At 39.0% G+C, this 13,129-nt stretch overlaps 1 protein-coding gene across 2 annotated transcripts in view; it reads right to left on the minus strand.

Annotated features, from left to right (window-relative positions):
* MYPN (myopalladin) overlaps positions 1 to 13,129 on the minus strand; it is a 101,383-nt gene that overhangs the window by 7,416 nt on the left and 80,838 nt on the right. For both annotated transcript variants that reach the window (XM_032841909.1, XM_032841917.1), the window contains 6 exons: positions 10,721 to 10,942; positions 9,387 to 9,536; positions 8,040 to 8,122; positions 6,703 to 6,829; positions 5,307 to 5,514; positions 3,453 to 3,618 (listed from right to left, as the gene is read on the minus strand). In XM_032841909.1, coding sequence (XP_032697800.1) covers positions 3,453 to 3,618; positions 5,307 to 5,514; positions 6,703 to 6,829; positions 8,040 to 8,122; positions 9,387 to 9,536; positions 10,721 to 10,942 — 956 coding nt within the window. The remainder of the gene's footprint in view (positions 1 to 3,452; positions 3,619 to 5,306; positions 5,515 to 6,702; positions 6,830 to 8,039; positions 8,123 to 9,386; positions 9,537 to 10,720; positions 10,943 to 13,129) is intronic.

The raw sequence follows: 13,129 nt of genomic DNA on the forward strand, positions 1-13,129 counted from the left end.
TAACCTCCCAATACTGAATCAGGAAGAAATGGAAAATTTGAACAGACTGATTACCAGCAATGAAATAGAATCAGTAATAAAAAATATGCCAACAGGGGCGCCTGGGTGGCTCAGTGGGTTAAATCCTCTGCCTTCGGCTCAGGTCATGATCTCAGGGTCCTGGGATCGAGCCCCACATCGGGCTCTCTGCTCAGCGGGGAGCCTGCTTCCTCCTTTCTCTCTGCCTGCCTCTCTGCCAACTTGTGATCTCTGTCTGTCAAATAAATAAATAAAATCTTAAAAAAAAAAAAATTAAAAAAAAATATGCCAACAAACAAAAGTCCAGGACCAAATGGCTTTGCAAGTGAATTCTAAGAAAATTTTAAAGAAGAGGTAATACCTATTCTTTTCAAAATATTCCAAAAAACAGAAGAGGAAGGAAGACTTCCAAATTCATTCTATGAGGCCACCATTACCCTGATACCAAAACCAGATAAAGACATGAAAGAAAGAAAGAAACTAACAAACTGCAGGCCAATATCTCCTATGAACACATATACAAAAATCCTCAACAAAATATTAACAAGCTGAATCCAACAATACATTAAAAAAATTCACCATGATCAAGTGGGGTTCATTCCTGGGTTGCAAGGGTGATTTAATATTTGTAAATCAATCAACATGATGTATCACATAAACAAGAGAAATGACAATAACCATATTATCATTTCAATAGGTGCAGGAAAAGCATTTTACAAAATAAACATTAATTCCTGATAAAAGTTCTCAACAAAGTAGGTTTAGAGTGAATATACCTCAACATAATAAAGGCCTTTTGTGAAAAACCCACAGCAGACAGCATACTCAATGGTGTAAAATTGAAAGCTTTTCCACTAAGGTTTGGAATAGGACAAAGATGTCCACTCTCACCACCTTTATTCAGCATGGTACCGGAAGTCCTAGCCATAGCAATCAGACAAGAAAAAGGAATAAAAGAAATCCAGATTGGTAAGGAAGAACTAAAATTTTCACTATTTGCAGATGACATGATACTATATATAGAACACCCTCAATTCTGCTACAACTGATAAATGAAGTCAGTAAGGTTGCAGTATTCAAAATCAATATACAGAAATCTGTTGCATTTCTTTTTCTTTTTTTAACACTTTTTAAAATAAGCTCTATGACCAATGTATGCCTTGAACTCACAACCCCAACATCAAAAGTCACATGCTCCACTGACTAAGCCAGCCAGACATTTCTATATATTAATTGCATTATTAGACATTAATAATTGTATTTCTATATATTAATAATGAAACATCAGAAAGAGAAATTAAGAAAACAGTTTGATTTACAGTTGCACCAAAAATAATAAAATACCTAGGAATAAACTTGATCAAGGAGATGAAAGATCTGTATTCTGAAAACTATAAAACACTGATGAAAGAAACTGATAAAACAATGATGAAAGAAGTTGAAGATGACACAAACAAGTGGAAAAATATTCCATGCTCATGGGTTGGAAGAACCAATATTTTTAAATGTCCATACTACCCAAAGCAATCTACAGATTTAAGTGCAATCCCTATCAAAAAATAACAATGGCACTTTTCACCAAACTAGAACAAATGATCCTAAAATTTGTATGGAACCACAAAAGACCCCAAATAGCTGAAGCAATCTTGAAAAGAAAAACAAAACTGGAGGTATCACAATCCCAGATTAAAAGTTATACTACAAAGCTGTAGTAATCAAAACAGTATGATCCTGGCACAAAAACAGACCAATAGATAAACAGAACAGAATAGACAGTCCAGAAATAAATCCGCAATTATATGGTAATTAATCTTTGACATAGGAGGCAAGAATATGCGATGGGAGAAAGACAGTCTTTTCAACAAATGGTGTTAGGAAAACTAGACAGCTACATGCAAAAGAATGAAACTGGACCACCTTCTTACACCATACACAAAAATAAACTCAAAATGGATTAAAGACCTCAATGTGAGACCTGAAACCATAAAAAGTCTAGAAAAGAGCACAGACAGTATCTTCTCTGACACCAGCTGTAGCAACATTTTTCTAGATATATTTCCTGAGGCAAGAGAAATAAAAGCCAAAATAAACTATTAGGATGACATCAAAATAAAAAGGTTTTTGCACAGCAAAGGAAACAATCAACAAAACTAAAAGACAACCTACTGACTGGGAGAAGATATTTGCATATGAAATAGCTGATAAGAGGTTAGTATCCAAAATATATAAAGAACTTAATATAACTCAACACACAAAAATGAAATAATCCAATTTTAAAATGAGCCGACATTCCTCCAGAGAAGACGTACAGATGGCCAACAGGTATATGAAAAGATGCTCGACATCACTCATCATCAGGGAGATGCAAAGCAAAACCATAGTGAGATACCAACCTCACACCTGTCAGAATGGCTAAAATCAACACAAGAAACAACAAGTGTTTGCAAGGCTGTGGAGAAAAAGGAATCCTCATGCACTTTTGGTGGGAATGCAAACTGGTGTGGCCACTGTGTAAAACAGTATGGAGGCTCCTCAAAAAATTAAAAATAGAATCACTACATGATCCAGTAATTCCACTACTGGGTTTTTATGCAAAGAAAACAAAAATACTAATCCAAAAAGATACATGCTCCCTCATGTGTAGTGCAGCATTATTTACAATATTTATATTTACAATATATTTACAATAACCAAGATATGGAAGCAACCCAAGTATACATCGATAGATGAATGGATAAAGAATGTATGTATATGCGTGTGTGTGTGTGTGTGTGTGCATGTGTGCGTGTGTGTGGGTGTGTACACAGGGGAATATTACTCAGCCATAAAGAAGAATGAAACCTTAACATTTGCAACAACACAGATGGATTTAGAGAGTATAATGCTGAAAGAAGTCAGTCAGTCAGAGAAAGACAAATATCATATGATTTCACCCACATGTGGAATTTAAGAAAAAACAAAGGAACAAGGGAAAAAAAGAGACAATCCAAAAACCAGACTCTTAACTACAGAGAACAAACAGATGGTCACCAGAGGGAAGGTGGATGGGGGAATGGGTGAAATAGGTGAGGGGAATTAAGAGTATACTTATTGTGCTGAGCACTTAGTAACATACAGAATTGTTCAATCACTATATTGTACACCTGAAACTAATGTAACATTGTATGTTAGCAAAACTGAGTTTAAAAAAAAAAAAAGCCCTGCTAATTAATCCTGAAAAAAATTAAGGTTTAAAACTGTGGGACCTCTATACCATGGTCTGCCTTTCAGGAACAAGAAAGAATAAATTCTTGATATGCACAAAAACATGAACAAAACTCAAAGGCATCATGTTAAGTGAAAGAAGCAAGATTCAAAAGACGACAGACTTATTTGGGTGCCCAGGATGTCCCACCGAGCTCAGAAGTCCCTTTGAATGCGGGAACGGGCTGTACCTGATCCTTTCTCGGGTGAAAGGGATGGTCTCATTGTCCTTCTTCCAGAAGAACACAGGTGGTGGCATGCCTATCACCCGGCACTCCAGCCTCACTGGGTGGCCTTCGGGAACTCCACTGTTCTGCAGTTTCTCCAGGATCACAGGTGCTTTCTTCACTTCTTTGGCTGAATGAGAGAAGGGCCATTCTTGTTTGAATAGTAAGTGCCTTGAGGTTCATGCTTCAAACTCATTACATGTCTGGAACTTAGCAGAGTGGGCCCCCACCCACCTCACCTCCTCTTCAGCAAACTTCTCACACCCTGAAGTGAATATCATTGCTTTTATAAAAGCTCTGGAAGGGATGAAAAAAGGAATGAGGGACTCTCTTTGCATATTGTGTGAGAGACAACACTCCAGGATCTGGGTGGCCCACTGGGCAGGTGTGGGGGGGAGGTGCGAATGGTGGGTGTGGAATTTAAGGAGTCTCTTTTATTCCCAACAGTAAATTTTGAGAAACAACAGATTTTATGTACTGAATCTATCCTTTTTCTTTTCTAGAGGAGATGATTTTGTAAAAAGTATATTCATTTTCCCTCAAGTTTTATTTTGAAGAAGTTTATAGCTACAGGAAAAAAGCACACTACTTTTTTTTTTAAGTTTTATTTATTCAAGTAATCTCTATACCCAACATGGGGCTCGAACTCAAGAGATTGAGTTCTGAGATCTGAGATCAAGAGTTGCACTCTCCTCTGAGCCAGCCAGGCCTCAGAAGTACACTACTTAAAAACAAAACAAAAAATCTCCACCAAGTATGCTTCCTAAGGAAGCCTTTTTTTTTGGTGGGGGGGGGGAGGGCCAGAACCAGATAAGGCAAAGATACCTCATATTTCAGGATTCCAGAGTCAATATTTGCAAAATATTAGGGGGAAAAGTAAAAGCTTGCAATCAATATATATTTGCAGGAAGAGCTTTTCATACTCTGTTGGGTAAGAGAAAATTAAGAGTGAGAAAAAGAAAAAGATATATGGGGCAAGCAGTTAAGCCTATAGAGAAGATAGTATGCCAAAGTCCCCTGATTTCCTGTAAGGGCCACACATGGGCAAAAGCTCAGCACTAGAATTCGTATATCTGAAATCTAGTTCTGGTTGGACTCCTGCCCCAAGAGCAGGTATCAAGCAAGTGATGATGACTTGTTGTCCTTTTTTGTAGGCATTACAGTGTTTTGTTCATGTCGCCTTACACGGTAAAGGTTCATTTGTTTAGTTATCAACTCAACATTTGCTGAGCACTGTGCATGTTCCCGGCACTGAGTCAGACATTAGAGAGACACAGAAAAAGTCAGAATGTCTGAGTTAGGAGATCATAGTTACATGGAAGGCTGAAAGTTCTCTGAGGAGTCTCTCCTTTTCTAAGTGCTAAGGAAATGGAGGAGGATGTGCCTTGGTGGTGACATTTGAATTAAGCCTTAGAGAATGATGAGAGGTTCCTAGGCAAAGAAGAGTATATTCCAGGTAGAAGGATCAGTGAAGCAAAGGCATGGAAACTTGGAGTAGGGACAAGAATCTGGTGTGTTCCAGTAGTGATGAACGGTAGGGCAAGTGACTTGAATTTAGTGTAGTCAATATACTAATTAACTGATTAACTATTACAATGGCTCCCATATACTGCATGCATATATGTATAAGATGCCATATTATGTTTTTACTGATAGGTCTTTGTAAGCAATGGAAGTATGGACCTTACTACAGTGAAGGAGAAATGGAGATGAAACTTGGTAGGGCAAAGGACTAAGGAATTCTGTCAGAGGTTGTGCTTATTTGGGCAATAACTTTAAAAGGGAGTTATGCTTGGGGGTTCCAGAAGCCAACCTTACCTACTACGGTGAGCTCCAGACTAAAGGAATTCTGTCCGGTTTTGTTGGTAGCAATGCATGTATAGGTCCCTGCATCACGTTGAGTGAGCGGGTCAATGAGCAGAGAGTGGACTCCAGTCTCTCTGACCAACATCTTGTGGGAGGCGTCTGGTAGTACTGGTTGGCCATTGAGCAGCCACGTCAGCTCTGGGGGCGGTAAGCCACTCACCTAATAAATAACAGGACAGCTGAGGCAAATGACAGACTGATGACAAGCAGATTTATTTGGTGGCTGACTTCTTCATTCTTGTCTGGCACCAAGTAGTGAGAAAAAACATGGGGTGGAGAGAAACCTCTCTGTAGGGGCATCAGGACAAGAGGGGCTGGGTGAGTGGCCATATTAATTTAAATTGTATAGTAGTTTGACCCCAAATTCAGGGGATGATTATATTTTAGATTAGAATAAGTAAGAAATAAAAACTAAATGGATAGATAAAATAGGCCTGTAGAGTCAGTTTCACAGACGATATGTTGCTCACATACCTGAGAATCAACGAGAGGCAACCAAGGAAAGGGCAGACAGTAGAGTTCTCAGACCTTTCTCTGTGTTACAATCACGTGGGGAGCATTTGAAAATCCCAATGTCCACTTACTGTCTTAAGTCAGAATCTCTAGAAATGGGACCGGGATGGGAATCTTTCAGGGGTTAGGGTGGAAGAAGTAACAATCAATCCCGAATATTATTTAGGCAGCCGTTGGCAGAGTAAGAACCACCTCTACGAATGATTAACCTCAAGCCTTTACCACTTAGCATCTAAAAATTCCATAGCATTCTGAATCTTTGTCTGGAGGGCAAGAGGTGACCTAAGTTTCTCTTCATACTGAGGGATATCCACGCTGCTCAGCTGAACAGTGTCTGGCTGAAGAATTAGAATGCAGAATAGCTAAAGCTGCTGGATGTTGGTTAGTATGAAAAACCAACTTCTGTTTTCATAAACCACCTCAGAGCCATCTTTTCATGACTATAATTTTTTCAAAGCCTATATGTCACAGACACTCACTTCAAGGATGCAAAAATCACACTTTTGGCATTATAGTAATGAAGATTTTCCCAGCACTACATGGAAAATGTCTGAATTACATCAGTTCCTTGGTTGTCTTTTACAAATGCAGGGTCAACTTGATACAACACTAATGTAATTTTATTAAGGTATAAAGGCTTAAAAATTTCATCAAAAATTTTTTTTTGTCTGGGATTAAATGTTCTGAAAAAGCTTTGTGAGAAAAGAAGTGATCTCTTTCGCTTCCCCAGTCCCTCTTTCTCTAAACAAAACATAAAACAAATACAAACAAAAATGAGTCAAACAAATGCAAAATGTGAACAGATCTGGAACCGAGGATGAGGATTAGAGTCTACCTTACAGTCCAGCCGACAGAGGCGCCCCTCATGAGCTACCATATCCCCAGGAGCCTGCAGGAAATGTGGTCGGAAAAAGCGTTCCTGTAGGGGCTCTTTGTCTCTCTCTTGTGCTCGGGACCTTCCTCTACAAAAACAAGCAAGGTCAGGCATTAAACATAGAAACCAATCTATAAACCTACAACAGCAAGCATTTACGCATGGCAATAGACTGTGGAGAACAGATATTTTGGGGGTGGGGTAGGGAAGGAGGCTGCTGGACTGTAAACAAATGATAAAATAGTAAATAATGGTGTGAAGCTTATGTAAAAAGCAAGGTGGTAAGCATCTCATACCCTGTAGGATTATCTTATGAGATCTGTAATTAAATAAACAGGCTTTAGCTTCTTTCTCTCTGAAGTCATTCTGGGTTAAATGGCTCAGCTCCCCTTGCCTGGGCTTTGACCAGTTGTTCAAAAGTTTCAAAATAAACAAATAAATCAGTATTCAAGCCGAATCTCAAATGAGAGCCAACAGACAAGTCCTGTTTATTACCCAGAACAAGGCAGCTGCAATCCCTGCGTCTCTGAGTAATAAAATTTAACCTGGCTATAAATTATGGCAGACCATTAAAGATGATCAGGAACTTAAACTGGTTAAGACTGACCAACAGTAACAGCTGTTCTTGAAGGGAGAGAAAAAAAACAAAAACGAAGAAGGTATAGTTGCAGCGGTGATGAAATACTGTATCTGAAACATGGGTCACTATTTTTGCTCCTTTGGTAAGTCAAGTATAATTCATCCATGTCAGCAACTATGGAATGTTTTGCTAAGACTTTGTGGCACCATAAGACTCAAGGGGAAGCCAGGCTCTTAATTCTTAGTGGTTAGTAAAATCAAAGAGGGAGAAAGCCAATTGCTGTGTTAGAGTCAATTGTTATACTGGGGACAACAACAACAAAAGTATTCAATCTATAGACATAACCATTAGCGGTTTCTTTTTTTTAAAGAAAATATGGTAATTTAATTCAAGACTATGGTTTATATATTATCTGCACAGGTGCTACTGATGGTCACAAATTTTAAGCCATCAAGAGTGTGTGACAGACCTGTGGGTCTCAAAGTTAATGTGCTTATAAGTCACCTAGGGATCTTATTAAAATGTAGTTTCTGATTCAGTAGGTCTGGGGGGGCGGTGCCTGGGATTCCACATTTGCAACAGTCTCCCAAGGGATGCTGATGCTGCAGGTACAGGACTACATTTTCAGTAACAATTTGTAGACCCAATACTTTGATGCTCATTGTGGTAGGTGGGTGCTTGGGAGGGGCTCGAGAAGGGAGATTCTTACTGTCTTTACCTATGAGACTGACCAGCAGATGTTAGTCGACTGCGAATGGGCAAACTTTGTACCATCAAGTGGCCAGAACAGCTGATTCGTCCCTGAAACAAAAATGAATTTAAAATAAGAGAATTCCCCATTTTTTTTTCAATTTATATAAATTTTTCTGGACTGGAACCATTTTGAACCTTTTGGCCAACTATTATGAACAAGAAAACTTGGGGGTGGGGGATGAAAACAATAAAATATGACTCCTTAAATCACTGTTAATAGTCCAGGGGAGAGGGGCATCTGGGTGGCTCAGAGGGTTAAGTCTCTGCCTTCAGCTCAGGTCATGGTCCCAGGGTCCTGGGATCGAGCCCTGCATTGGTCTCTCCGCTCAGCAGGGAGCCTGTTTCTCCCTCTCTCTCTGCCTACTGTTCTGCCTACTTGTGATCTCTCTTTCTGTCAAATAAATAAATAAAATATTTTTAAAAAATAGTCCAGGGAAGAAATTTAAAGAACATTGTGATGACTTTTATTTTGAGCTGAGAAATTCACAGAACACAAATGTAAAAAAATTCAAATTCTTGTGCACTGAACATTATCTGCGGCCACATGCAGAGACTATGGCCAAGTATTTTATACTTTTCTTAATAGAGATTTATCCTCAAGACCAACATTTTATTTTATTTTTTTAAGATTTTATTTATTTATTTGACACAGAGAGAGAGATCACAAATAAGCAAGAGACAGGCAGAGAGAGAGGGGGAAGCAGGCTCCCCGCTGAGCAGAGAGCCTGATGCGGGGCTCGATTCCAGGACCCTGAGATCATGACCTGAGCCAAAGGCAGAGGCTTAAACCACTGAGCTACCCAGGTGCCCCAAAACTAACATTTTAATAAGGAGAGTGGGTGAGTAGAAATTATAGCTCTATACTTTGTATTCTAGTAGTAGCTGAAGATATTTATTCTGTCATATCTTTTAGAGGAATTTTAAGTCTTGATCCTAAATCACATTCAGAAAAGAAGAGTGAGAGATTATGGCTTTCTAACTTTTACCAAAAAAAAAAAAATCATTCTTTGATAGAATGATTTATAGACTCTTTAAGAGAGTCAATGAGTTGATAAACAAAAGATTTAGCACAATAAATCTGGGACATAGTGAATGGATATTTCTAATGTCCTTTGACAAAGGCTCAGGGCTTGAGTGACCCATCCATGGTTAACTGGTCTTTTAAGCTGTGCTCTAGTTACACACAATCACAATGCTCCTCATTCATTTTCCTCAGTAATCCTTAGTAACTGGTACTTCTCAAGGTCTCATTCACAATGACATCAAGCGCTCCTTCCTCAGTGCAGCACAGCGCAGAACCCTGCTTCTCCACCTGGGGGTTGGCAGCCATGATAGTGTAGTTGCCGTCATCATCACCGGTGGTGGAGTCGATGTGTAGAGAGCACGTCCCATCTCCTTCTCGCCTCATTTTGCAGTGCTCATTTCTCTTTGAAATCTGCTTCCCATCTTTGAACCAGTAAACCTGCAATGAAAGATAATCGAGGAGAACATACACTGTTCTGCACATCTTTTGAGGATAATGAAGTAGGGAGTAGGGTGAGGCAACGGCATCTCTGCAAGAGCCCCATCCCTTATAAAGCACTTTGAAAAAAATATTTTTAAAAATGCCTGTGTAATAGGCTCCTGCACTTATACATATACAATACTTAAGTTAAAAATTCTGTATGATTTAGGATTGAGATAAAGCTTTTGACTCTTTTTATTGTACTTCATAATTACTTAAAAAGTCACCCCAAGGAATAGACATGTCTTCATAAACAAAATGATGAAAACCAGGAGCATGAATTCTACCCCCCCCCCATTTAGATAGGATAGCTTTTATCCTATCTAAAAGCTCAAGTCTTCTGCAGTCACAGATCTCCAGGTCTACAATAGCTCACTCTACCTGAAAGGATAGTATGGTTTTTTATACTATGTGGAAGGAGGCCAGGACTCACTGGCTAAATTTCTCGTCTGGCAAACATTTAAATAAATAATTTTTCATGTTGACTTCTGCATGTATCAAGGAGATCTCTCAAAGACAGGGGGGTTAGAGTACTGGCTGCAGCTGTTCTCCTCCACATTTCCTAGTTACCTAACCATACATGATAACACCATGCTAATGTTTGTGCAAGTAGAGCGGAGAGATGCCCTACCACAGCGATACCGGGTGTAAATCCTTCTTTCAGCTGACTGCCAAAAAAATCTGGTGACTCATAAGATTTTTCTGTAGTCAGTGATAATGATACGACATTTTCAGCATTTACCAACCTGATAGTAATGATACAAATACAGCTACTTTGTGCAACAACAGGTCCTTTGTGGGTATTCAGTAAGCATTAAATAAAAAGAAAAGTATCAATTTAGTGAGTTTGGTGGTTGAAAGAATCAATAGCCCAAAGTGGAGGATTATGACTAAGAAGCTTATTTTAAACTTTTATTTAAATTCTAACTTACCCATAAGTCTGATTTATTTTGGGCCTAATTATTTAACGATCTTATCCTTGACTGTCTCTTTTTAGTGAAATTATCTGGGCTCTGTTAGTTTTTCTGGTAGTGGTTTTTATTCCCTCTGTAGATACTTCCCTAGAATCTGGTAAGACTTTCTGGAAGGCACTGTCTGCGGTTCTGTGTTGGTTGGCCCACAAGCTGGTCATCTTCTCCTACCTTTGGAACAGGTATTCCAACAATTTTGCAGGTAAATGTCACTGGAGAGCCTTCTGTAACCCGGAAATGCTTGAGTCTTTTGTCAAAGATGGGAGCAATACACTTGCCCGTGGGGATCTCGTCATGTTGGATTTCATCATCTGATTCATCAACAGGGGTACGTTCCAAGCGAAACTCTATTTCATTCATCAGCCTCTGCTCAAAGCTTGAAATTTTGTACTCCTGTCGAGATGGAAAACATGTTTCAGTTTCAATTCTATGGGTGAGAAAGAAGGTGTCTATCAATATCATTTGAGGATGGAACTTTTTAGATTCAGATGGTAAATATATATCATGGAAACCCAATAAACCAGGCATGTTCCATTTCCAGTTCCTCACCACAGAGCACTAAAGGAGATGCCAGTGTCTCTACTATAATCCCAAACTGCCTTAGTGAATCCTGATTCCTCACCTTGAGTATGGAGCCCCAGAAGCATCCTGTAGAGAAATGAAGATGGAATGTAATTTCCATTACTACTATTAATGTCTATTTCAATATGTAGAACTTCCTATCTGGTAATATGGCAAAACTATTTTGAATTGCATTCTGATGCATGCCTGCATTACCAGCTTCCTGTCTCTACTGGACACTCCCATCTGCATACTTGATGAAACCTGTCTTGAATAAATCTCCCTTGACTCCATATCCATCTCTCTACTCTCACCACAACAAAACTAGTTGAAATAATTTTGTATTGTTACAGGATCATTTGCTTGTCACCCAGTCTTTCACTAATGCACTCCAATTAAGCTTGTGTTCTCACTGTTCCACTGAGATTATTATTGTCAGGGTCTCCAAATTCACCAAATCCAGTTGTCACTTATCTGTTCTTACCTTACCTGATCTCTCAGGAACATTAGACAAGGATGACTACTTTCTTCTTTTTGAAATATTTTCTTCTGTTTGCTTTCATGACACATTAATGGTTTTCCTTCTTTTTCTTTAGTTGCTCCTTATCAGTCTCCTTTGCTAGCTCCTAGACCTAGGTAGGTGGTCTCATCCTATCTCACTTCTGTATGCTGATGAGTCCAAATCCATATCTTCTGGCCTGGTCTTTCCACAAAATTCATATACCCGATGATCTATTGTACATCGTAAGAGTCATATACCCAGTGATTGATTCTATATCATGGCTTGGGCGCCCAAGGGGCATCTCAAACTTAGCATGATCCAAACAACACATACTTGATTTCTGTCTCCCAGAGATGCTCCTACCCTACTCTTGCCCATCTCAGAAAATGGTGCCATGACTCATCTACTGTTAAATAGTTAAGCCAGTGTTTCTTGCACTATCTTCGGTGAAAACCAGATTTTAAAAAATTAACATATAATGTATTATTTGTTTCAGGGGTACAGGTCTGTGATTCATCAGTCTTACACAATTCCTAGCACTCACCATAGCACAAACCCTTCCCAATGTCCATCACTCAGCCACCCATCCTTCCCACCCTCTCCACTCCAGCAACCCTCAGCTTGTTTCCTGAGATTAAGAGTCTCTTATGGTTTGTCTCCCTCCCTGGTTTTGTCTTATTTCATTTTTTCCTCTCTTTTCCTATGATCTTCTGTCTTGTTTCTCAAATTCCTTGTATCAGTGGAATCATATTATAATTGTCTTTCTCTGATTGACTTACTTTGCTTAGCATAATACCCTCTAATTCCATCCACGTTGTTGCAAATGGCAAGATTTTGGGGTTTTGATGGCTGCGTAATATTCCTTTTGAAAACCAGGTTTTAAGAAATGTCCAATGCGTGATTTTATAAAGTGAAATAAAAATGGATGCGTAGCAAATGAAATTTAGGAGGCATGCAAAATTATTATATTCAAAGGCATAATTTTTTTCTGTCAAATTGCTATAAAAATTTCTTAATGGTTACTCTCAGTTTCTGTGCTTATGCCAAGGTAGAGACGTGATAGCCTGCAGATTGCCACACGTCCTCAGACCACACTTGGAGTTACCAAGTTAAACCCTGAATCTAGGACTTATACTGAATTCCAGTCACTCCCTCTCCCTGCTGAATTCTATCAAGATTATATGTCACCTCCCAAAGCAGCCTTCCCAGTCCACTTCATGTAAATGAACTCCCCATTCTAATACTCTGCATAGTACTGGTTGCTATCCAATATATTTCTTGTTTGTTTATTGATTGAGTGATTGAATATCTCTCTAAGGATTAGAATGTTAGCTCTACAAGAGCAGAGATTTTATTTATCTTGCTTCTCACTGTATCAACAGCATCTGGAATAGTGTCTGTTTCATGGCAGGTGCTCAATGAGTATCTGAATAATGAGCAAAGGCAGGGATGACATGGGGGCAATCCCTTGTTCCAACTGCATCTCTGAGGACTCCAGAGCCCTGGCTTTGGGCTGA

This window comes from Lontra canadensis, unplaced genomic scaffold (assembly GCF_010015895.1).
Source record: "Lontra canadensis isolate GAN:19392208 unplaced genomic scaffold, GSC_riverotter_1.0 scaffold3, whole genome shotgun sequence".
Lineage (NCBI taxonomy): Eukaryota > Metazoa > Chordata > Mammalia > Carnivora > Mustelidae > Lontra > Lontra canadensis.